The sequence below is a fragment of the Poecilia latipinna genome, unplaced genomic scaffold (genome assembly GCF_001443285.1).
Source record: "Poecilia latipinna isolate Pla-1442-1.1 unplaced genomic scaffold, P_latipinna-1.0 Scaffold42, whole genome shotgun sequence".
Lineage (NCBI taxonomy): Eukaryota > Metazoa > Chordata > Actinopteri > Cyprinodontiformes > Poeciliidae > Poecilia > Poecilia latipinna.
Genome location: NW_015112658.1, coordinates 620,998 through 645,572, shown reverse-complemented (window position 1 = coordinate 645,572; position 24,575 = coordinate 620,998). Strand labels below are relative to the sequence as shown.

The 24,575-nt window shown below is 39.6% G+C and overlaps 3 protein-coding genes across 7 annotated transcripts in view; all 3 read right to left on the bottom strand.

Moving 5' to 3' along the window:
- Positions 1 to 7,238, bottom strand: part of tbc1d16 (TBC1 domain family, member 16) — a 29,807-nt gene extending 22,569 nt beyond the window's left edge. The window contains exons 1-3 of one of the 2 annotated variants that reach the window (XM_015048443.1): positions 7,023 to 7,238; positions 979 to 1,191; positions 441 to 603 (exon numbers count right to left, since the gene is read on the bottom strand). In XM_015048443.1, coding sequence (XP_014903929.1) covers positions 441 to 603; positions 979 to 1,159 — 344 coding nt within the window. In that variant the 5' untranslated portion in view covers positions 1,160 to 1,191; positions 7,023 to 7,238. The remainder of the gene's footprint in view (positions 1 to 440; positions 604 to 978; positions 1,192 to 7,022) is intronic. The other variant, XM_015048433.1, reaches the window with a different exon arrangement.
- A 553-nt stretch (positions 7,239 to 7,791) lies between these two features.
- gaa (alpha glucosidase) lies at positions 7,792 to 16,037 on the bottom strand. The gene is made up of 19 exons (XM_015048426.1): positions 15,084 to 16,037; positions 14,481 to 14,632; positions 14,196 to 14,361; positions 13,985 to 14,081; positions 13,054 to 13,173; positions 12,818 to 12,936; positions 12,314 to 12,445; positions 12,006 to 12,116; positions 11,796 to 11,909; positions 11,595 to 11,679; positions 11,108 to 11,225; positions 10,818 to 10,951; positions 10,548 to 10,699; positions 10,292 to 10,440; positions 10,055 to 10,196; positions 9,163 to 9,261; positions 8,749 to 8,913; positions 8,393 to 8,545; positions 7,792 to 8,282 (listed from the first exon to the last, which is right to left on the bottom strand). Exons 1-19 carry the CDS (start codon positions 15,606 to 15,608, stop codon positions 8,217 to 8,219), a joined length of 2,799 nt encoding a protein of 932 aa, XP_014903912.1. The 5' UTR covers positions 15,609 to 16,037; the 3' UTR covers positions 7,792 to 8,216.
- Positions 16,038 to 16,443: 406 nt separating this feature from the next.
- Positions 16,444 to 24,149, bottom strand: samd9l (sterile alpha motif domain containing 9 like). Of its 4 annotated transcripts, none has more exons than XM_015048398.1 (4): positions 24,009 to 24,149; positions 23,880 to 23,929; positions 22,638 to 22,703; positions 16,444 to 21,545 (listed from the first exon to the last, which is right to left on the bottom strand). In XM_015048398.1, exons 3-4 carry the CDS (start codon positions 22,639 to 22,641, stop codon positions 16,942 to 16,944), a joined length of 4,608 nt encoding a protein of 1,535 aa, XP_014903884.1. In that variant the 5' UTR covers positions 22,642 to 22,703; positions 23,880 to 23,929; positions 24,009 to 24,149; the 3' UTR covers positions 16,444 to 16,941. The 4 variants fall into 4 exon arrangements, with proteins under 4 accessions (XP_014903884.1, XP_014903875.1, XP_014903899.1 ...); XM_015048389.1 differs by having other exon boundaries at positions 24,020 to 24,149; XM_015048413.1 differs by having other exon boundaries at positions 16,444 to 21,542; positions 24,020 to 24,149.
- Between the last annotated feature and the right edge of the window lie 426 nt (positions 24,150 to 24,575).

Sequence of the window (24,575 nt, the reverse complement as noted above, 5' to 3'; positions counted from 1 at the left end):
GACATATCATAAACACGACATAACACCTGTTATGAAATGTCTACGACTGTGGTCATAAAGTGTCATTCGGTAAATAATGACACTTTTACTGCCAAGTTGCTCTAAAAGTTGCATTGAAAGTCCATTAAAAGTGCCAACTTTGCATTAAAGAGTCATTATTTACAAAATAATACAAAGTTGGCACTTCTAATGGACTTTTAATGCAACTTTTAAGCAACTTTGCATTAAAAGTGTCATTATTTACCGAATGTCACTTCATGAAAACAGTCAGACATTCATAAAAACTTCTTTATGTTACGTCATGTTCATGACAGTGTCATGTAAGTCTTATGTATACCTTGTCAAATAAAGCGTTACCTAATCTCCTTTATATGCGTCTTTATTTTCAGTATGTACCCATATTGTGTTAATATGCACTGATCTGGTCCCCACCCTCGTACCTCCTGCCTCTGCGGCGGGCGTTCCTGCGCACAGGAGAACTCTCCGGGGTGATGTATCTCAGCGCCTCCTCGTCCTGCCTCTGGATGCGGGAATTGGGCACCCACGTCAGAATCAGCGTGGAGCCCAGGCACTCGTCTTTCTCCACGTGTACGCACAGGTAGCCTGCAGGGGGCAACAAAAACCATGTTGGCGTTAAGAGTGATTTTCTTTACAAAAGAAAATCACTCTTTTAAAAATGTTTCAGGTGAACTCAACACTAAAAAAAAGTCTCATAAAAAATAAACAATTATGCACACTCCCATAATGATCAGGACATTTGTTCACTTTTATTTGGAGTGTACTTCTAATTGAAACTGTATGCTTACTTATTACTGTCCATAATAATTTATTATTTTGTACATTTTAGGTAATTGTTAAAGTACAACGCATCTCTATTGTCATACTAGACACAGCCAAATAACCTCCAACCTCGACAGAGCTCTCCATGATAAACAGGTGTAACAAAAAGCAGGTAGTTCTGTATCTGTGCAGCCAAACCTGGGTGGTGCTCAGCCAGGCCCGGGAGGGGCTCCGCAGGGTGCACGCAAACATTATTCTTTGAGAAGATGATCTCGCCATCCAGCCCCGAGCGCAACGATGAGCCCCCCGCCCCGGGGTTTAAGGTCAGGAGGTCGGACGCCTTGGAGGAGGCGCGCCGAAGGAGCCGACCCAGAGACATCTCCTCAGGCACTGGGACACTGAGCCCATCCTCTGAAAGGAGACGGACAGCAGAGAGAGGCAACGTTAGAGCCTCGTGTGGCATTTCACAAGGATGGAGCCCAGAGAAGAAGGTTGAGTATCAGGCAAAATCATGTTGACCCAGTTTCAATGAACTGACATGATTGCTATTTAAAATTTCAAGTGTTTCCAAGAATTGTGATGCCATGCACTCTAAGGATGTCAGGGATGGGAACCAGAGCTACAGCAACGCAGATTATCTTAGGAAAGACCCACCTCGAATGGTTGCCACTGAAAAGATCAATCTTACTTCCATCTTTAGAAAGCACAGCTCAATTGTCACCCCAACAAAACCAGAAGCCGTCAACTGAACTCTGAAGAGAAGCCAACCAAATAAAGCAGCCCATTTTAGACAGTAGCTTCAAGCTGCTCTTCTTACTTTTGACCACCAGGTGCCACCAAAGAGGACAGTGTTATAAAGCTAATTTTTATTTTTTATTTTGTCAAAAGCTTCAACGCTGCGTCGTTTGGGCTTCACTAGAGCAACATTAAAAAAGCCTCAGTCTTTCTAATTCTGAAGCAAACTATACCAATCTTTCTGCTACAGCTGTCATAAGGGCAGAAAAAGCAGTGCGTCCAGAAATAAACTACCATAGATATGATTTAAAAAGCGCAGGTTGAAAACGAATCCCTCCGTTAAAACCCAGGGTCCAGATTCAGACCACAACTATGGACCTCTGACCCAAACAAATGTTTGGCAAACCTAATTAATTAACCTAATTAATTCAGTTTCTGTGTTTGTTTGTTTTTTACAGTGAATTCAAATGTATGGGGAAAAAAATACAAAAAGTCAGCTCTATGTGCAATATAGATGAACAAAGTGCACAGGTAATGATCCTCCGGTGGGGGGATGAGTTACTGATTAAAAACGTTCCAGGAGATTCTGATAAACTTAAATGTCAAAAACAATTATTCCTTCCCACCGAATAGGTATGATCAAATTAAAAGGCTGGGGTTTTTTATTATTTTGACGGAATTAAACATCAAATTACTTTACTATGAGCTCCACTAACGATGGCTGACTCTGTAAAAACTTAAAAAAAAGACAGATGAGGTGTAGAGTTTAAGGTCAAATGCAACCCATTCCTGGCTCTGCAGTTGCAGAAATCCTCAACAAACTTCCCCTCCTCAGACACACGTGTGCTATTATTTACTGCAGTGTCCTTACTGCAGAGCTCCCCTCTCACCTCTCCTGACTTGTTCAGCGTTTCTCAGAGCCGTGCACCTGCATCTACTAAAGCAGCTTCAGCTCCTGCATGTGTGTGTGTGTGTGTGTGTCATAGTTGTGCGTGACTAAATGTTTCCCACCTTCTGCAAACAGCAGAGAAACACAGTGATGGACAGACAGTGAGCAAACACACACTATGCTCCATCTGTGTGAAATTCCAAGCTGTTATCAGGAGCCAACAGATGTCGTCCACGTCGAGCTCTGAACTGGGACCAGCGGGTCACGCTGCCTGAGTTTGAACTGTCCGCTCAGGAGAAAGCTTTGTGGGATCAAATAAACTTTCGCTTATAACAGAAGGAACTCCTTTGGTTTTAATTTTTTTTATCCTCTAGTGTTAAAAGAAAACATAAAGCAATTAAAGTCAAACAGTTGTTCCTTTAGCTTCTGCTTTTTTTAATCAGTCCATCCCACTGATCTGTTCTTGTATGGTTCACGTTCTCCATGTTGGATCAGAGTCATATCTGTGTAACCTTGCTCCTTACTTGGCTGAACACTCTGACACATACTCCCCACTCTATCTCAGGAATGTTCCCTCCTTTTTCCTCAGGGAAAAGAACGTGGGGGGTCGGGGAGGGGAGCATGTTTACCACCACTTGATTAAGCTGGCACCCCACTTCCTGGTGCCAAGCCTCGCACAGGAAGCCTACCAGCACAAGATCTGGGCATTAACTCAAAGAGAAGCTATGTGGTTGGCAATCATTTCACTTCCTTTTAAAAGAAAGTAGAAGTGTGGCTGCGTTTTAGGTCAGAGATTTACCGTTGGCACAGAAAAGGTGTCTTCTATCTCAAGAACCTTGGTAAGCTTGGCCTGCGATTCATATCTAAAAGTAAGTCTTAAAGTTTTGATTATTTGTTAATGCAAAATTAAAGAAAATATTTGAACTAATCAGATCAAATTAAAAACAGATAATTGGATGCAAACTGTTAAAAAAAATTTTTAAAAAGTTGAAGAACCAAGCAAAATGCATCGAGTCTCTTAACAAGAAGAAGCCCCCCAGCAGCGAGAGTGGAAGTGTGCAATAAGACACGACTGGCTGGAAGCTGAGAGAATAGGGAGTAGATAAAGGGGGGAAAAGAATCAAACACAAACAGTTTAACAGCGAGGATTACCTTCGACAGAAAGAGGAATAAACAGAGCACATTTAGATAGTGACAGCAGGGTCATAGGTTGGGCTGAGGAAAAAAGACAACTAAACACAGAAGCAAGAAAACTTCTGACAGCAATAGCTTTGTTGATTGCTCAGCTTAGTCCATCGGTAAAAAAAGAAGCACTTTCTATGGAGATTTTAAAAATTGTGTGTATACAGAGAGTGCACACACTTCATGTCAGAAAGGTTTCAATCAATAGCTCAATCTAGAATAAAAAGAACAATTATACAAAGAAGCACTTAGCCAGGGATACTTTCTGTGATAGCTTAGTCAATTGACTTGATCCAGGAAAAAATACACAGCTCAGCAAAATAGCACAGAGGGAGGAGTACTTTCAAAGACAAGGAAAAACTGTCGACATCAGTAATGGCAGCGAATATGCACTGGTGATAAAAGAATATGCTTGGTCAATGTTTGTCCAGGAGGAAAAAAAGGCTGGCTAGCCACAGAAGTACTGAGAAAGGAGTACAAGGAGTACTTTCTACAGGGCAGAAAAACAAGGAGAGTAACCACAATTTAGTCTGTGCAAAACACAGGAGATAATGGCAGCAATAGTTTTTGTCAACTGGCTGTGTCCAGAAAACGGATACTAATAAACAGAGAAACACTGAACTACGAAATACTTTCTGTTGTACTGAAATATACTAGATAATGAATTTAATTCAGATCAAGTCTGACTGCATCATTGCACATCAACTGGACCGAGTTTGAAATAATCAAATAAACTTTTATAGACAAGTGCTGCAGCCTCTCTATCCTGAATGCCACCTTATTAAACTAAATCTAAGCACAGCAACGCCCCAGATCGATGAATTTACTGCGCAAGCTTCATCAAATAACACCACACAAAACTCCTTGCTGTTATGAAAGGGTAAGAGCAGCAGCTGTCCTGCATGAAAACCGTTGGCTGACCCCATGTGAACTTTCTGATTAATGTGGAATTCAGATCTTTTCACATCACAGTTTTCTGCCGCTTCATAGCAACGAGGAGCTATTTACTGCCGAGCTTCAATGCAGCGGGGTGACCGGGGTCAGTGCCAGGTTCAGATTCAGGTTCACACAGGCTGATAAGAAAAAGCGGCCTCTTGCTCTCACTCCATCTTTAATCCCGTCATCACCTCAATGTGCCCACAGACGGACTCTCCCCTCTGACCTTTCTGCGTTTCATCAGACATCTCAGGAGTGAGACGCCTTCCTAGATTCACTTCCTCTGTGCGATTATCGATGGAACATTTTGACCCACTTCTTCTTAACCAACTCTCTTGACATATTTTTTTGTAACCTTAAATAAGAGAATAAAAACTACACAAAGAAAGTTCAGCTGCGAGGGCAGCAGCCAGATAGCTTCTCACTTCTGTTGACATGTGAATGGAAGATCTCTCTTTCATATCCACTATCCACGAGGTTGCCTGGGGCAGCTGAAAACAGATCACCCTGAGATCCTTATGGACTCCGTGTCATGAGGAAACTCTTTTGGGTGCTTCAAAAACATGTTTCCTGTTTCAGAAGGAATGTTATCTTGACAATTATGTCATAAGCTAATATACAGCATCTCATAAAGGTTCAGAACCAGCAATTAAATCCAAATAAGACCTAGAAACTCAACTGCAAACTGAACAGCAGAATGTACAGCCCTGCAGAAGTTAGACAGCTGAGATAGTCACTAGCATATTGTCGTAAAGCATTAGGTGTACGATAGCACCTGGCTTCTTTATCATCATCACAGCTTTTATTTAAATTGTTATAATAATGAAGGAAAAATCTTGAACAAGTTTACATATCTAAGATAGGAGTTTGTCAAAATTTGTGAATCAAAAGTACAAGGTGTAGAATATTAGAAAGGTAGTGCATTTTTTTTTTAAGTTTTTATCACTTTACATATGTAAACAGAAACAAAACCAACTTTATAGTCTTTTAGTATCTGTTCCTGGCAACTAAAAAGAAGAAAGGCTGGAATTTCAATTTGATATTTATATTTCAAAGTAAAAATTTTTGTATTTTTTTTTTATGCTTTGTTTTTCTATGACTGGTTTGCAGTGAGAAAATTCAGTCACCACAACAAGCAATTTTTTTTGCTTGTTGTATATATAGCTACATTAGAAAACAAAATAAACAAAACATCTTGATTTCACCAAGGATAAATATATTTTAAAATGTTTTTTTGCTTTTCCTATTGCCCCAAAAGCCAAATGTAAAAAAAAAAAAAAAAACAACAACAAAAAAAACACTCCCTTCTATGGTTTATGGGAATTGACGTCACAAGGTGAAACATAATTTGCAGGGTTAAAGTGTGACTGACCCCTCTATGAGAGCATAACCCCATCCCCAGACAAATTTTGAAAAAGTCCAAAAAAGCGTGGGGTTGAGCGGAGGGAGAAAACAGGGTGGTTGGTCTTCCTGTCCTGCAGAATAACCGTCAGAAGTCAGAGCAGAGGAGAGCCATTCCCTCCGTGTCCACACTGGAAATAAATCACACATTTGCTAAGCTGAGTAACGCCATCGTTCAAAACTGGCCACATCCATACACACTATTCCAACTCCTGACTCTCCACCAGGCAACGCAGTGAGTGAGATGGTTTCATACCCGAACTGAGACTGTGATGAAGTTGTACTAAGCTGTACCGACGCAACCAATAGGAAAATTCAACTGCTTAGGCACTGTTCGACCTAAGGAGGCCAGCACTGAGGCGGTTTTAGGTAAAATATTGCAGAACTAAACAAATTTACCCAAAAACAAAAAGCCAAAATTTGCACAGAAAACATAAAGATGGAGTGCTAAATAATTAAACAGTTTATCAGCAACATAAAGTTAATATGGAGGTTAGATACACTTTAAATTGTGGACTCGAGGGTGTCGACTTTAACAAGAGAGGTATTTTTTTTGTTGTTGTTTTTTCAATTTTGGAGTCTTCTTTTCATTGTAAGAAAATCCACATTAGCAAACCATTCATAAACCAAAGTGAAATTAAATTAATTTGAAGTTATTTAAAATACTTATTATGTTGATGCGTTTAAAGATCGAACAAGGGAGAAGTCTCAACATGGGAATCCAGCATCTGCATTTTTCTCAGCAGCAATTCTTAGCATTTGCTGGGTGAGTGAGGATGTTCTCTCCCTGTCAGCCTGCTTATGGCGGGACAAGCCTCGGCAGCATCCGCCTGACAGCAGCAGATGGACAAGGCTATTTACACCAGGCCTAACATTAGTTCCTCTGGGTTACATGTCCGAGCAGGGACTCTGTGTCAGTACCACCTCTAACGTGAATATTTTAGCTGTCAAGAGCCTGAGGCTCCTTCCAAAACACATAATGTAGAAAAACATACATGCTTATCGGCCACAGTGAATGATACAGTGACTGGTGTGCATACACCTGCTCCAGCGACAGGAATAAATGAGCAGATATAGCAGCAGCATGGAGAGCTCTCACCTTCAGTCCCGCCGCAGGAATCTACAGCCCACTCCGGACAACCATCTCTGCAAGCGGACAGAGACCCAGCGCTACGAACCGGGCCTGGGTTCGGCTCCTTTCCACGGGTTTAGCTCGGTTTAATATCAACTCAGCTCTCTTTTTTTTCTTTTCTCTCTTTTTTTTTTATCGCAGAGGTTTATCACTGTACGAGCCGCCGCCGCACGCCTAACTGCTGCTGTTTCAATGGCAAAAGTATACACTTCCGCTCTGGACTTTCAAATTAAAATGACCTTAAAGAAGTCATATGCATTTATGTTTGAAACACGCTTGACACTTTAATGTAAAATACAACGGTTTTGACTTCCTGAAATATAGTTGCCTCTTTCATGCCTTGACTTCACGTCACAGCCCCTAACCAATCACTGCGCATATATAGCTACTTCCGGCACGTAGTATTACTGACACATAACTGGAAATTTGGGATTTTATGATGGATTTTAGATCCTTTGTCATGCAAGTTACGTTTTAAAGGTCTTCGATGAGTGCTGGGTTTCAGTTGGTCCACCATCAGGACCAGAGCTGGATTCAGAGCATCATCACACTTCTGCCGTCTTCAGCTGCCTGTTTAAAACCGGTTCCTGACAACAAAATACAACAGCGCCCTGCAAAACATATGCATAACGTGGGATATTTTTTCAGAAATGTTCAGCTAACAATCTTAAATTTCAGTAAGATTTTGTTTACTAGATCAGCTCAAAGAAGAGGATGAAAGAGTGGCATGTATTTGGATTAATCTGTCTTTACTCTGATACTATGAAATTTATAAATCCATAAATTCTGTGAGGGCCAATTCTCTTAGTAATTTGATTTTTTTTTCATATAGATTTCTTTTTAGGGTGGAATGACTTGACTTTGAGGAGTAATAAAGTGTTATCAGCAAGCAAATGCAGCATCTTATCAAGGTCAAAATCACAAGATAAAAATGTCTATTTTTTTGTGCATATTTTACAAACACTATTTACAAAGCAATATTTACAAAACTCTTTTTATATATCACTAACTGATCCTGATTTTAAAAAAATCAAAACCAAATGGCTGTTTAGTTTACATTCAAAGGCTTTACAAAAAATCTGCTTGTATGATGACAGAATAATGCAGCTGATGATTTTAGCAGCACAGGCCAAAGGCAAAGAATAGGACGAATTTGGTTCATCATAGAACCCACTGGACTGTAAATGTCTTTGACATAGGCAAGGCCAGACGAGTCACCGTTAGGACCTACAAGAACAGGCACAAAGATAAATGTGGTTCAGTTTGCAAGATGGTGAACTGGAAGGCTGTAATTAAAAAGCATCAGAGCAAAAAGTACTCTCTAACCCAGAACTCACCTTTGTGTCAGTCTTATACGTAAAGTCTATAACTTTCTCTCCATTAGCCAAGACATGAAGAGGTTGTGAAGGCACTCCAAACACCTGGAGGCCTCCCAGAAGAAGACTGGCCAAGGCCCCATTGAGGTTGAGAGGGTCGCTAATTATCTGCGACTGAAGTAAAGCAGAAGTAATTAAACACATCTGTTAGTCAGAGTCCAAATAAAAACCTGATCATATTCAGGATTTACAACGATTAAAACTTCCAGATCAAACACATCTTCACTCTCGTCTTATGGTGCATTTAACAGACTTCAAACGTCTCGAAAGGGTTAAGTTGAAGTGGGATCATTACTTCTGCTAACCACTGTACCTACCTGTCCAGCAGTGAAGTTAACATAACAATAATTTTGTGTTTCAAAAGTTCTAAGGCTGTCTCCGTCATCCCAGAACAACTCTCCTCGTGCCCAGCCACCACTGGACAGCGCCACCGTCAGGAAGAAATGGTTTTCACGTGAAGCTGCGGTGGTCAAAGCAGGTTCCTTCACAGAAAACAAACAAGGATTTTTTTTTTTTTTTTTTTATTAAATACAGCAACATGTTACAAAAGACACTATCAAGCTAATGAACATACCAGAATTAACCTTCTAAACTGATTTGTGCAGTTTATCAAGCAAATCCTGTAAACTAAAACACTAGGAACTAATTTTCACTTTATCCATAAAGATGAGACAAAACTTGAAATAAAACCCAGACTACTTTCTCTCTAATTCTGTAGAGCTGACTCCCACCTGCTGGGGGATGATGTGCCCCTCCCTCACGTGAACATTGATTGTTTCCAGAGGGGCCGATAGCTGGACGTACTGACCGTTACTGTGGAACGGCTGACCCTTTGAGAAAGCAAAAGAGATGCAAGTGAAATAGAAAGGTCTTGTAAACTTTTACATATTTTGGCATTTCATATTTTGTATAATCAGAAACTTCAATGTGTTTTACCAAGGTATTATTTAATAGACCAGCAGTAGTAGTGCATAATGGTGATGTGTAAAGAAAATTGTGTATGACTTTTAACATTTCTTACAATTAAAAAAGTGAGAACAATATTATTTTGTCTTTCAAGGCATTTCTCTACTTGCTTTGTCCTTTTAAAGGCTGATCTTTTTTGCCCAATACTATTTGCAAAATAGCTCAAGATCAGTCTGAAAGGATAAAGAGAGCCCGTGAAAAGAATTGATTTTTAATCTTTAGGCATTGTGTGTTATCAATTAGCACTGAACTTTGACTGGGCCATTCCAACACATGACAATGATTTCATCTTTTATTGTAGTCTCACGTATTTTGCAGAGGGCTTCCCACCACATATGGGGTTTTGCACTTTGCCTAAAAAGTTTAATTTTGGTCTCATTTTAGCAGAGCACCTTTATTCTGTGATTTAAAAAACACAAGTGGGCTCCATTTACTACTTTCGGTGAGTTAGGAACCAAATTGGCTGCGCTGACCTTTATGGAGAGTTTCGGAGTAAAGGGAACTAAACACAAAAGCACTTATCCAATTTTTTTGTGTAAAAAGATTTCCAGAAAAAAAATAAAATACATCAAAGTTTGTGGTTGTAAAATGAAAATATGAACAGGTTCAAAAGGTGTAAACACTTTTATAAGTAACAAAGACTGCATTGCAGCTTACATTCTCCAGTTGGTACCAAGTACCAGCTGGTAGGTATGCACTCAGCTCTACTGCTCCTTGCTCTAAAACAGGACTGATGAGAAGTGAACTCCCCCACAGGAACTGTTGGTCTGTGGTCTGACAAAGAGGGTCGGCGGGAAACCTGAGAGTTAGAAAAACACAGAGAAAAGAATGAAAAGGGGTTGAGATATTTTAGTTTCATGTTACGTTAAAAGGACAGAAGAAGAAAGTACGTACTCCATGAAGACGGGCCTAGCTACAGTGTCAGCAGATGTGTGCGCGCGATGGAAGAGTGTATAGAGGAATGGGAGAAGGGAGTAGCGAAGGTTCAACGCACTCCGCATGGCTGCTTGGGCCTTCTGCCCAAATACAAACGGCTCCTGAGGCTGAGAGACAGGACACGTGGAAACAGGGAAACTTCTCACGATGTGAAACAAACGCTCACAAATCCCCATTACACTATAAAAACAATCACATAAACGTTGAGTCTCACAGCATTGGGCTTGTCATTGTGGTTCCTCATAAACGGGTAAAAGGCGCCAAGCTGCATCCATCGCACACACAACTCCTCGTTGGTGTTGCCTTCAAAGCCGCATATGTCCGCTCCCACCAGGGGGACTCCGAACAGGCTGAACTGCAGCACGGCTATGTAAAAAAAAATAGTACAAAAGGAAATCATTGTAATCCGGCGCAAGTTTGTATTGAGACCAAATTTCCACAAAAAAGGCACTGGCATGACCTTTGACACTTGGCATTTACTCACCAGGGATGGAGAACCGAAGTTGCTCCCAGTCACTCCTCACATCTCCTGTCCACACTCCAGAAAACCGCCCGATGCCAGGGAACGAGGACCGAGACAAAACAAAGGGCCTCTTCCCCTGAATGTTCATGAGAGCGCTGAAAACAGATTAACCAGGATTAATGTGCAGCAAAAACAATACCTACATTTGCATATTAAGAAGTTGCTTTATTGCAGCTTGTATCTCTTTATTCTTGAACTGGTGTTGTAATAACACCAATTCAAGTAATAGTAACATGGCTGCATAGTCTGACCTGTGCGTTGCATAAGCTTCAGTCAATCCGTACAGATTGTGCAGGTTGTAATGACTGGACAGCTGCTGCTGTGCCGACATGCATATGGTTCCTGAGTTCAATTGGCCTCCAACCACCCCTGTTTGTGTGATATTTGGAGAAGATTTGTAGCAGCAATCTAACTGGGGAAAAACATGTCTTTTTTTTTTTTTCCATATATAAGGTATTGCTACCGCTTGAACTTTTGCAGATTTTATTTAACCCAAATTTCAAAATATTTTATTGGAATTTTGTGGCACAAGTAGTGAAGAATTGTTATGTGAAAGGATATAGTACATTATTTTCAAATAATTTCACAAATAAAAATCTAAAAATGCTTATTCACTATTGTGCATTACTCTTTGGTAGTTCATTAAATAAAATCCAAAATATATACAGATTCAAGCGGTGTGAATACTTTTGTGGCTACTATAGTTGCAACCCGGTGACATGTATCTAATACACTCACTAGGTGTGTATGGTGGTTTTTCAAGCTCACTGTCAGGGCAGCCCACCACTGATCCCTGGACAAAACTGGATGGTTCATTCATATCCTGATAGGAAGCAACAGCACAATATCAATTATTTTTTAGAGATTTAAGCCTAAATATGTCCTTTAGATGTAAACCAATGTTCTGTTTAGTATGCTTCTTTGTTATTGTGTACTCACAATCCACAGACCATCTACAGGAACTTTAGAGAAGAAGTCTCTGATGCAGTCCTCCCACCACCGCCTGGCATCGGGGTTGGTGAAGTCAGGAAAAGCTGTTGGGCCGGGCCAAACCTGTGTGCACGGGACAAACACCCAGCTTATATGAAGGTAAATGAAGAGCTTAGTACTCTGTTGTCTCAATACAACGATCTAAAAATGTGCTCAAACCTTGCCTATCAGAATGTCTCCAGTTGCATTCTTAATAAACACATCTCGTTTCACACCGTTTTCAAAAGGCGGGTATGTTCCAGGGGGGCTGGTGCTGCTAATGCCCGGATCCTAGGGAAGAAACAAACCACAATAAAACACTGGAGTTTTACTGTAAAAGAGTTTTGCTGCCATCTACTGGAAGAGTTGGTCAACGACTACTTTTACTTTAATTTTATTGTGGAAAAAATGGTTGCAGATCCTGCTTCCTTTCTTAATTCTAATACAAAAAAACTCTGAAAAAATGTCAAATTTTAAAGGTGTCGTACCAGAATGAGGATGTACTTCATGCCTTTCTTATGAAACTCCTGGACCATATCTGGAAGATCACCAAATCGCACAGGGTCAAAGGTGAACACCCTTCGCTTGTCTGCATAGTCCAGGTCATTCCACTGCACATCCTGGAGGTGAAAAACATTAAATACTCTCAAAAATAAATTAAGCGACTGCATCAAAATATCTATACTTTCAATTTTTACAAAGTCCGACTGATTTTAGTATAACTGATCCTGTCTGTGTTAAAATTAATACAATTACTGAGCCTTTTGCAATATTTGCAGACTTAATTCTTAAAGTTCTTTAATATGTTTCTACAAAATAAAACCACAATTCTCCAGATCACTTCTCTCTGCATGCAGTTGACATTTATGACGGAATTAAGAATCTAACATATTACTAAACTCAGACATGCGGACTTTTAAGAATCCAAATGCGTAAAAGACTGAGTATATTTTTTCCTATATACAATTAGCATGTGTTTTTGTTTAATTTACCATAGGAAAGTTTGCACTATGCATACGTTGTGCAACCATGCGGGTTGCATTAGTAGTTGTGTAACCCCAGCGACAAAGATGAAAGCCCAGAGACCAATAAGGAGGCATCATGGGATATCCTGGAAAAAGAAACAAAACAATGGCCACTCAAAAGCTACAAGTCACATACATGTTTGTATGTCTCGTGCTCTTTGGATATGTGTTACTAGAGCTCAGTAAAACAGGAAAAGACATACCAATGACCTGCAGGTATTGTCGTATCACACTTTGAGGGTCAGGACCCAAGAAAATGTACAGATCCAGGATTCCACCAGTGGATACCCATGTGAGAGCTGGTGTTGGCTGCAGTATCACTTCTACAGAGACATTTCAAAACAAATGTGAAGCGTGGTCATCCTTTGCAATATAAAATGTATATATTATATATAAGATACAATATGTCCATACAGTAGAAACTTAAAAAAAAAAAAAAAAAAAAAACTTTTAAAAAAACACCACAAAAAAAATTACGGAGGTTTTTGATTAGCTTTCACTGAGTTTTATTACACATCTTGGTTTACATTTTAAAAAACACTGTTTTAGGTTACTTTTTTTGTTTTCCCTCTACATGCAGCATCCTCCATAGTCACACATTAGTGCATAGAAGTGAAACAAATATTCATAGTTTTAAAAAGAAAATTTGAAAAGTGGAGTTTTCATTTGTATTGATCCCCTTTGTGAAATTTATTCATTGTAAAAAAAAAAAAAAAAAATCTAAAAAAAACATCATGAACATATTGTCCCTATGTTGACACATAGCAGTAGCAGCATCATGCTGCGGAAATCCTTCATCAAGGACAAGAAAGCAGGTCAGAGATGAATTGAAGATAGATGCAGCATTTTTTTTTTAATGATCTACAATGGCCCTAATACGCCATCATCAGATGGAGACAATAACGTAAAAGATGCTAAAACTTTAAAGGGTATGAATACTTTTTGCAAAGCACTATAGAATAGTGTGGATATTGTCCAGTAAAAAAATTATGTGAAGGACTTTGCACCAATCAAATTGAAAATAATCAGAAAATTTTGGATGATGAGACAATACATTAAAATGTATTATTTTGCACAAGTTTTTGTAAAATAATTTATGTCGACAACAGTGTGCAGAGGGAAAGAGAGGACTACCGATTGCATTGCTGTTGAGAAGAAAAACTCCATGTGCTAAGCCGTCCTCTTCCTGCACTATGTAGAATGGATGGGAGCCGTAGAGGTTAACGTCTGCCTGTAATGAAAGACAGAAGTTTATATATACAGCAGGAATGTATATAATTCATTCTGCTGAATATCATTCTGCTGCTAACTTGTCGGGTTGGTGCAGTCACTGTAACAGACTCACATGTGGTGCCATGTCTCTGTTCCAAAGAGTCCATGATGTCCAGTTGAGGTCCAGGACGAGAGAGGTGTAATGTTCTCCAAGACCGGACACCAAGGAGGAGGCCAGAGAGGTGGACAGCTGCAGGTACTGGTCAGCAAACAGCAAGGGAGCAACTGTGGTGTTCATACTAAACTCAGAAGGCAAAGAGACAGATAATCTTTTAGCAATTTATTACCAATAATGGCAGCAGACAGGAAAGGCTGGGCTGGCATGACCTCCAGAGGGATTAAAGACAGAGATACATACAGAACCCTTCCATTGGACTTGCGTCGCACTATGAAACCGAAGGGATCATGCTGGAATTCGGTTGTGTAGAGAACGTCCTGGGTATATGCTTCTGTCTGGAAGCTACCAGCTGGGAGGGGGACTTCATACCGCTGAGAGGATGGATCCTTTAACTACAGAGAAAACTTATGTCACTCAAACCCAAAAACATCCACCCTTCAGGTGAAGGATTAAATGTCCTGAAAAAAATAATTTAAGTGGAGTTTGTCATTTTTATTCCACTTTGCAATAATGTACCACCTCTAACACATAATATTAGCAGCGGACGGAGCATAATGTGCTCCTCCAACACATAAAATCTCTGTGAAATATATTGGAGATAATGGGTGTAATGTGAAAAATGTGGAAAAAGTTCAAGGGGTATGAATGCTTTTGGAGTGCACCGTAAAACAAACTTAGAAACAGACTATAACAACATTTAAATCTAATGCATTGTATTCAATTACTGGTATCAACAACCACAAACTACAAGAAAGCTCTAAGCAAAGCACTGGGAAATCGTGTTGGGTGCAAAAACACTTTAATTGATAAGAATTGCACACATTTTGATTTTTAAATACTCACAACAACGTGAAAGCAGCTTGCAGTTTCCGCTATGACTTCCAGCCTCAGAGTGGAGATATCTTTGGGGAGATAGGAAGGGCTGGACCGGGTCAGGGTGGCAGTCTGACCCTTCTCACTGGGGGTGAGGGGTCCCATGTTATAGCCTGGGTACAGGGCAGGGTAGAAGCACCAGGGTGGTCCTGCAGATCCAGGTAGAGGAGCATAGCAGCACCCTCTGTCCTCACACTCCTCTTGGCTCAACAACCTGTCCCTACCACAGTCAAACCGACTCTCTGGAGTTGCGGTGCATTCAGTTTCTCTGGAATTTCCAGATCTTTGGAGATTATCTGGGTGGATGTCACCCTTTGAAATGCTCTTTGGTTCTCTGGGATAAGAATAACCAGGCTTTTTACGTAGCATGACTTCATAATGATCGAAATGACCTGACCTAACGAGTCTGCCTGCTTTGCTGAACAAAAGATCTCTGTGTAAACACGCTAACAAAAACAGAGAAAGGAGGAGCACTGTGGTAGACAAAATTCCCATCCTTTTCAAAACACCCAAATAAATTCCTGTTTAGCAAACCGTGCAATGTCAAAGCTACTGCTGCTAATTAAAAACATACGACTCAATAAAAAAAAAGTCCCGAAGCACGGCGGCATATGTATATTTGAAATTAAACTGTTAACAAAAATAAATGACGGGAGTAATAACGCTGAAACCGATGTTAAAACCAACAGAAGCTATATAGGTAGCAACAGAGAAGCTAAAAACACTAAGGCAAGCGTACTAGGACAAACAAACTAAAACGCTAATGCTTCAGGGTAAAATCCAGCAAATGAAAACCCCTTTTCGACAAACCGATTAATAAAAACGGTTTTTAAATGTGCAGAGTACTGAATATTATTTTTGTTATTGCTAATTAGTACTTTTATTCAACTGTTTCCACATTCATAGACTTCAATTCACTACTTTTAAAGTAAATAAATATGCCTCATAACCTATCCAAAACCAAAGGATCAATTTTTACCTTAATGTTGAACAATATTTTTGCTACAAATTTATAGAAATATATATATTTCTCATCTTTAGATTAATTTGCATCAATGAAAAATAATTAAACATTCAATCAAAAATGGAAAGTCAGAGGACATCCACATCCAAGTCTTGGAGGAGAAACAAAAATCTAGAAGGGACTGTACTTACTGTAATAATGCTACTGAACAAGAACTTTAAGCAAAAACATTAAAGATAAATGCCACTTCCCTACATCTTCAATTAATTTTTATCTCATTTTATTCATGATTGACAAGTCTATTTTCAAAACACAGGCTTAGCTGAAATAATTTGTATAAATTTGATAGATTCAAAATGATACAACTTCAGTTTTAAAAAAAAAAGCTTTTTATTGCATGCAGATACATGACACATGGGGCTTTGAACAACAAACACGTTTAAAAGCTCCAACGATTCCATGAGATAAAAAAAAAAAAAACATTTAACATGAAACAAAACCAGTGCTCACTTGCTAGTTTACAGATTTACTCTATCTAAATTAGGTCTTTCAAAGTTTTTGTAAAGTATATTAGACACTTAAGGATTTTCTTGATTCAGTCATGAAAAACATTGTTCTTCAGCTCACAAACATATTGGTACAATACAATTACAAAGCAGCAGATAGTGGTCAACACTTTTTATGAAATGTTATTTATGTTAATACATTGACAAATATAAAAAAAGGAAACATTGAGAAATGTCCATAAATAACGACTCGATAACAAAGTACTCGATAACAAAGTACTCGATAACTAACATGATAACTTGGGCATCAGCTTGTTTTGTGAGATTAGCATTTAATAAAACAATACTTATGTGATTGCTACTTTTTGACAAGAACATTGCATGCAACGGGACCTCTAAAGGTGAATCCCAAGTAGAAGGTAATGTTTTCATTACCATGAGGCACCGAAGGCAAAAAGAGAGGCAGGATATTAAACTTCTTTTTCTGGGGGCCCTCAAGGTACACCACCCTGTCCTCCGTCCATCCAGAAACACGTTTCAGCATGGTGGCAATTTCAGGACTTTTCCATGCCTCACCACTGAACCACTTCAGGCGCTTCTCAGAGACTGAGAACCCTTTTGTGATTTTGTCAAACTTTCTCTTGTGGACAAATTTATCCAGCCCGTTCCCGTTTCCCAAGTAAAAATGGGTGTAGATCCTTCTTTTCCGCTGGGGAATGTCTTTCATCTTGGCCCAGTAGCCTTTTTCAAGGTGTTCAACTGCCGACTGCACAATCTCATATTTGCTTTCTCTCTCTTGGTCTGTATCATGATCCTCAGGCCAGAACAGCATGGTAAGCAAGAACAAGGCACTTGGAAAACATTTCCTTTTATCAGTTGGAAATTGGCGACAAAGAACCTGTAGCTCTTTCAGCGGGTCTGCTTTTTGTGGTTGAGGGGACAGACAGTTTAGGGAAATGTGTGCTGCTATGTAATTGACAATATCCCTTTGCGTAAATTTGGCCTTTAATGGGTTGTTGGGGTAAAGAGTAAGGATATGCTCCAAACGACGTACTGCATCCTTTTGGTCAGCTAGTTTTGAGAGGATCGATATGATGTTCCCTCCCCCAAGATGATAGATAATCATGCGTTTCTGAAAAGGTGTAAATTTGCTTTCAATCGTCTGACATTTTTTCAGAAGCATAGCAGAATCTGCTTCACTGAAGTACTTGCCATATTCAGCAGATTTCTTTGCCAGCCATGTGAGTGGATGGCTTATTTTTTCTTCAGGTCTTTCAGGAGTCTCCTCTTCATCTCCAATGTCTGTCTGGAAGTAGCTGAGGTCCTCTGAAATCCATTCCAGAGCATCTTGCATTGTTTTGTGAAGTTTCTTCAAACGGCCATGAAATGGTTCCCAGGCACGGTCGAGTTCCTCTGGGATGTAATCTGTTAACAAGTACTTCATACATTCAGCGTGGCCGTTGGTTTTGTTTGCAAAAACTTGAAGAGAGGAGATCAGTTTGAGAAGGCTGCATCCAACTTCGACCTCAGAAAAAAACCCGGAGCTATTAACATCTTCCATCTCTGCATTGGCTGCCCTCTCACATTCTTGAAAGCACTCGAGGGCTTTCAGGGCGGTCTCCACTGCATCCACTGTATCTTGGGCCGTCTTTGGTTTGCTCTCGTTTTCTATTGCTTTGCATTTTGCTTGGAACCATTTTCTGTACACCTGACCTTTTGTGTCTAGTATGTATGAGTTATTGGGCAGCTGCTTAGCCGCTGTTTCCGCCCAGTGTTTTGCCTCTTCAAACTTCTCGAAGGTGTAATGAAGTCGAGCAAGCTGTTGAGCAAAGAATGGATCTTTATTGAAACACTCGAAGGCTTCTTTTAACAACTCAATTGCATTGTTGGGGTTTTTCTCAACGTCACACACATGCTCAATAAGGGGAGAGAAGAAACTATCACATTCATCCCCTTTACTGATTCTGGACCGCCTTAGGAAGAGATGTCTCAAAAACGTCAAATACTCCTCCCTTCCAAATCGGTGCTCAAAAAGCACCTTCTCACAGAGCAACTTCATTGCCAGTCTGCTTTGGGTCTGTTTGCCCTCCAGAAGTTGTTGCAGAATTTCTTTTGCAACAAGGGGGTGGATGATTCTGATTGATTCAATGTGTGTCTTGTCATCTCTGAGATGCAAGAACACCAGCTTGGCCTGATCACTGAGTAAACTCTCAAACGCATGCTGACGGAACCTCTCTAGGTGAACGGTTAAGGCAAGCAAAGCTTCACAATGAGACTGAGAGATGAAAGAGTTTTGAACATACGTGTTCAGCAAAGCAACATAATGCATGAGACGAGTCACAACAGATTTTTGATCAATATCCTGAAGTAAATGCTTCACAAAGTCATGAATGTAATCTTGGGAGAATCCTTCACTCATCAAAACAAATGTTAAAATGAATGAAGGTGCATAGCGTTCCTCGAGAGTTTGACGTTTACCAGCAAACTTTCTCTTTTCCTGATCAGACAGCTTGTGGGTTACAGACACATTCTGTAGTGGAGACTCTTTGCATTTCCTCTCTGGATCGTGGGAACGTCTGCAGCTCAACAAGATGAAACAAAGGGTTCCATACTGGATTTGCTTGATGTTCACTGCAACCTCCAGTTCATTCCTCAGATCATCTATGTATTCCTTGTCAGTGTCTTCAAGAAGAAGCAGCACAGGGAGGCACATCTGTGGATCTTTTTCTTCATATTCTCTTAGCTCTACAGCATGCTGAGCAACTACAGAGGCTGGGTAAGACTTCACAACTGCACACCTCAGATCCTTCCTGTTGTGCCACAACACCTGTCTTGCCACAGTGCTACCACCACTTCCTGGGTGATGGTAAATGTTTATGCAGTTTACAGGAGTTTGATCAGCGTTGAATTTTAAGACATCATTAAGCAGTCGCGATGTCTCATGGTAAGCATCTCTTTCAATCACGTCTTCGACATGCTTGTGGTCAGCAAGCCAGAAATTGAGCCAGGTGACTCTCCCACCTCGGTAAAACTGCTGTTCAATGTTTCCTTTCTCCTCCTTGATGAATTCTTTGGTGCTTTCATCACAATGGTTGACGGCGAGAATTTCCAGGGAGTACATTTGCTCTTCTATCTGTGTTTCAAGAAGACATGTCCCTTTCACAAAGACAGGCAGGTGTTTCCTGACATGAGCTTTGATGGGCTGTACATGCTGCAAGGTTGCATTCACATGACTCATCTTCATCCCAACAATGCTCGAGTTGTTAACAGCTTCTTTTCCACAGGAACCCTCCGCAAAGCTTTGCCACTTGTGGTAGTTTTTTTCACAGTCACAGATGCAGATTATGTCCTCATGACCTTCCATGTCTGTGAAAAACTCATAAAACGTGTGCAGGAGTGGCTTTTCTACAGGAGATGTTAGCAGAAAAATGACTTGAAATGTCCCTTTTGGGAGGATTTGTTTACAGATTAGAGACACAGATTCCCGCAGGAAAGTCATTTTTGTCTTGATCCAGGTCATTTCATCACATGACGCTTCATTCCCTTTGAAATCGGAGCGGCCATTGCAAAAGATCCAGCTAGTCTGCTCAAACAGATGCAGGTGGTTAGTGAAATCCTTTATGTTCATACCAGCAGGCATTCTGTAGCTCTGCAGAAAATGCATGTTTGCAGCATGGTGCTCAAGGTACTTGCTGCACAGACCTGATATCTTTGAATCTGGGTCAAAGTCAAATACACAGAACACATTCATGTTGAGCAGCCAGTCGATATTATTGAGGTCGCTGGATTTGAATTTGTTTGTGACAAGTATGAACCATTTGTCTTTTGTGATGAATTTCTTTCCACTGGTCAGGAGCATTGTGAGCTTCCTTCCAAGATCTTGGCAGATCTCTGGAGCAATGAGAAACTGCTTTTTCTCTGCTTCGTCTCTTTGAGTGTCTCGATCCTTGACTCTCTGGTAGAAGTCCCCCAAGTCTTTGTCACTCACTGGCTCGGTCTTTGAGCCGACCCTTCGAAAAATCACTTCTTTCTCAAACTCTAATTTGTTAGACGACTCTTTAAAATTTGGCAGGCGCACTGGATACACCTTGTTCTTCACAATGGTTAATAAAGGCACAATGTCTACCTCCACCACATATCTCTTTTCTGTACTTTCTCGATCCATAACCTCAATGAACCTTGGCGGCCGCACACACTGAAGTACTTGCTCCTTGTCAGAGCGGAAACTTTTTTCACTGAGGTCCAAAGCGTCTACATAGATGTCCTTTTCTTTTATGGGAATCCCAATTATCTCCCCATGCACATATCCTTCATTCTCCTTGCTGTCCATCACGCCAAAATGTATGGTGCCATTTGATCTGATATTCATGCAACCAGTTGCGAATTTAAAAACTTCTCTGGCAAACTTTGCTTGGAGTCTTGTACGGTCCAGTGTGGCAGCTATAGCAAAAGACTTGTATTCATGGCAAGGAGATATTAAATTGAAAGCCCCTGATTCAGGTTGGAGGACTCTGTGCTTTAAGTACATAAAATCAATGTCGTCTTCATCAAACGGTCTTGGTTTGCAGTCCTCCTTTGAAGACAACACACATTCTTTCTGAACATTTTGTCTCTCTTTAGAAACTTCTCTGTTTCTCACAGGATCTTCAGAACCGTCCTCCGTTGTTTGAGAACCTTCCACTGATTTTTTTCGCTCCAACTCAGACTTTTTGCCTCTAGTGACTTGTTTGTTCTTCTGAGAGTTAAGCAGTGCGTCTCTTTTTTGGATAATCAAATGAGCAGGTCCCGATTTCATGCAAATCTCTGTTTTTAAAAAGTCCTCTGTCAGAGCAAGCAGGGTTTGTCCATCTACTTCCTCTTCGTGGAGCTTTTTTATATATTGCTCCTTCACCCCAATCGACCTTAGCCAGGCACTTACATCGGACTCAGTCCAGTTTGTAGGTGACTTCTCAAGGTCTTCTGCTAAAAAGAAGAGACAAAAATAATTAAAGTTATATTTTTTGTAGAGATCAGAAAAACAAGATTAATTTTTTGTAATGGCATGTTTACATGTTTCCTAGATTTTCCCGTAGAAAATCTAGCACAGTGCATGTTAACCCATGTAAAAATTACACACATACCCAAGTTTGTATCTCACTTATTTTCTAGAGATTTTTATTGACTTCCTATCAGGCAAGATATCAGGGAGCTAACTGTAGATTTCTACAGATCAGGTTCATCCCTGGAGGTGAATTATCAGATGTCTGAAAGCACCACACTCCTTTGTTCAATCACATGCAAATATTAACACCAGGGATATGTCTAGGTGTCATACCTTTCAGGAAAGAGATGAGCTCTGTGTCTCAGATATGAATGTTTAGATGAAAAATGTGCAAATCACCTCCAGACCAAAAGCAAAAGGCCTTGTTTAGAGGCTGGCTTAAGCTAGTAAAACAGTGTTTTAATCCACCGAAAAAAAGACTTCATTACTGAAAAAGGGGGGAGAGGCCATTACTCCAAAAAACCAGATTACAGTTTGGCAAATGCATTCAGAGACACAGACTTACATTTTTGGAGACATGTCCTCATGAAACTAAAATGTAAATGTTTTCTCACAATGACCACTGATGTATTTTGAAGAAAGAAGGAGAAGGTTTGCATTAATAGGAACACCATTTTAATTGTGGTCAGGGAGGCAGCATCAAATTGTACAAATGTTTTGTTATAAGAGGGAGCAGTGCACTTTATATAATAAATTGAATCATCGAGAAAACATGTTGTGGAAACACCTTGTGACTGTCATTACTGTCTCAGAAAGCTTAAGCTTGGCCACAAATAGGTCTTCCATATAAACAATGAACCCAAGTATGCCATCAAACTAGTTCCAAAGAGGCTTACAGACGACAAAGTCAAAGTTTTGGTGTGGCCAACACAAAGCCTTGAACTCAGTCCCATAGAAAATCTAGCAAAGTAAAACCAGAAATGTTAAGTCAAAATTCATGTTAGACAATGAGAACAAATTATGTACATGTAAGTATTTGGTTTTAACTGTACATTGAGTGCATCTAAACTTACCCATGGTTCTGTTTCTTTCCTTTTTCACTTCCTCAGTTGTGACATTTGCATCTCATTATCTCCACCCTGCAAAAAATATAATAAAATATCATAGCATAAAATTCGTTTTATGCATGATATTAAATCAAAGTATGATTTCCAACATCACATTGACAGTCAAACATTTAATTCAATTCACTAAATTTGTCCCTGTGGGGCAATTTCAAGGCACGTGTAGTACAAAAAACACAATAGTGATAACTCACACAACAGAATTCATAAAATTCACACATAAAAAAATCATATCGGTAAACATGATGGTATCAGTGTTATGATCAAGCACTGCTTTGATGCCTCAAGCGACGAAAATCCCCATGGAGAAAGTTAAAAAGTATGTGCTCAAAAAATACAAAATGAAGGTTTTGAAGTGACTTAGTCAAAATCTGGACTAAAATCTGTTTGTTGTATGACATTAAACAAGTTGTTTTGCTTGAAAAGCTTTTGCAATGGCTGAATGTAGACAATTTTGCGAGGAACAACCACTTATGAGTTTAGGATGGGGAACAAAGTGGAGAAGCAGCATTCAGCTTCTATCCCCCACAAATCTGGAAAAACTTCCAAGAAAACTCCAAAACAGCTGAAACACTAAGTTACTTTAAATCTAGACTAAAAACCCACCTGCTTAAAGTTCCTTTTGAAATATAATCATGACACATTAATAATCTGATGTGTAACGAATGCAAAATGTAATGTTGACTGTGTCTCCTATAACTTTTTATTGTGGTGCTTTTATAATGTAAAGCACTTTGAAATGCCTTATTGCTGAAAGGTGATATACAAATAAAATTTGATTGATTGATTGACTGTTTTTTTTTCACATAGGATCACATAGCTTTTTTATTTTATTTTTTTTTTACAAATAAATGAAATAATTTTTGAAAACCTGATTCTCTTTTTACATGAATTATCTGTGTCTGATAATTGTCTGATTGTCTGAAACATTTGTTGGACAACAAAGAAAAAAAAAATTCAATCAGTAAAGGAGAAAATAGTTGTTCACAGCACTTTATGAGAGCAGACAATTAAAATCTTTGTACCATAATCTATAGCTTACTTCTAGAAGAAAGAAAAACAAGGCAAAAACTGGCAACATAATACAAAGTGCTGATTCATGCTTCCAGCTAAAACATGCTGCCAGTCTAATTATATTATCAATACCTCACAAAATGAGATAAAATTCCCTAAATGTGCAGAAATACTCACTTCAGCAGATTTCCAGAGTGAGTCGTGTGTCGCATGAGGATCGCCCAAGGCTATAAAAAAAAACACACAGAGGAGGATTATATGAACGGAGAGATGCGGAATGTTAAATATGGAAAAAGATTAACAAACCCGTTTCTTACGTTGGATGGAAAACGCGAGAAAAACAGATGGTTTTGCTTACTTCGCCGCCCAGCGATGATCTGTCTGACCAACGGAGTTTTATCTCTTCAGCTGCAACTCGAGTCAACTGCCGGGCTCCTGACCGTACTGCGCCTGCGCAGAGCCTCTGCTGCCTTGAGTTTCGGTTTTGAGGAAACAGGACACAAAACGTCATTGCATAACGGGGCATTTACAGCTCTACTGCATACTGATAGGAACTGTATTGGATCGCCTTAAGATAAAGAAACATGCCTTTAACCGTCCCCTTTTTTTAATGATTTAAGCAATTAGGTAGTGGATTAATATTTTATAGTATTTCATTGGAATTTAATATGATGAACTAATACAAAGTGGAAGGAAAATAATATTTAGTTAACCCAAACAGGTTCCATACAATCCTTAGAAAAATAGCTCAATCAAAATAGATGGAGATCACCTTTGAACAGCAAAGATTGCACAGATTCTAAACTGGATTTAGGTTTGGACTTTGGTTAATTTTATAGCATATTCTTTGACCTAAAGCACTGAATTGAATTT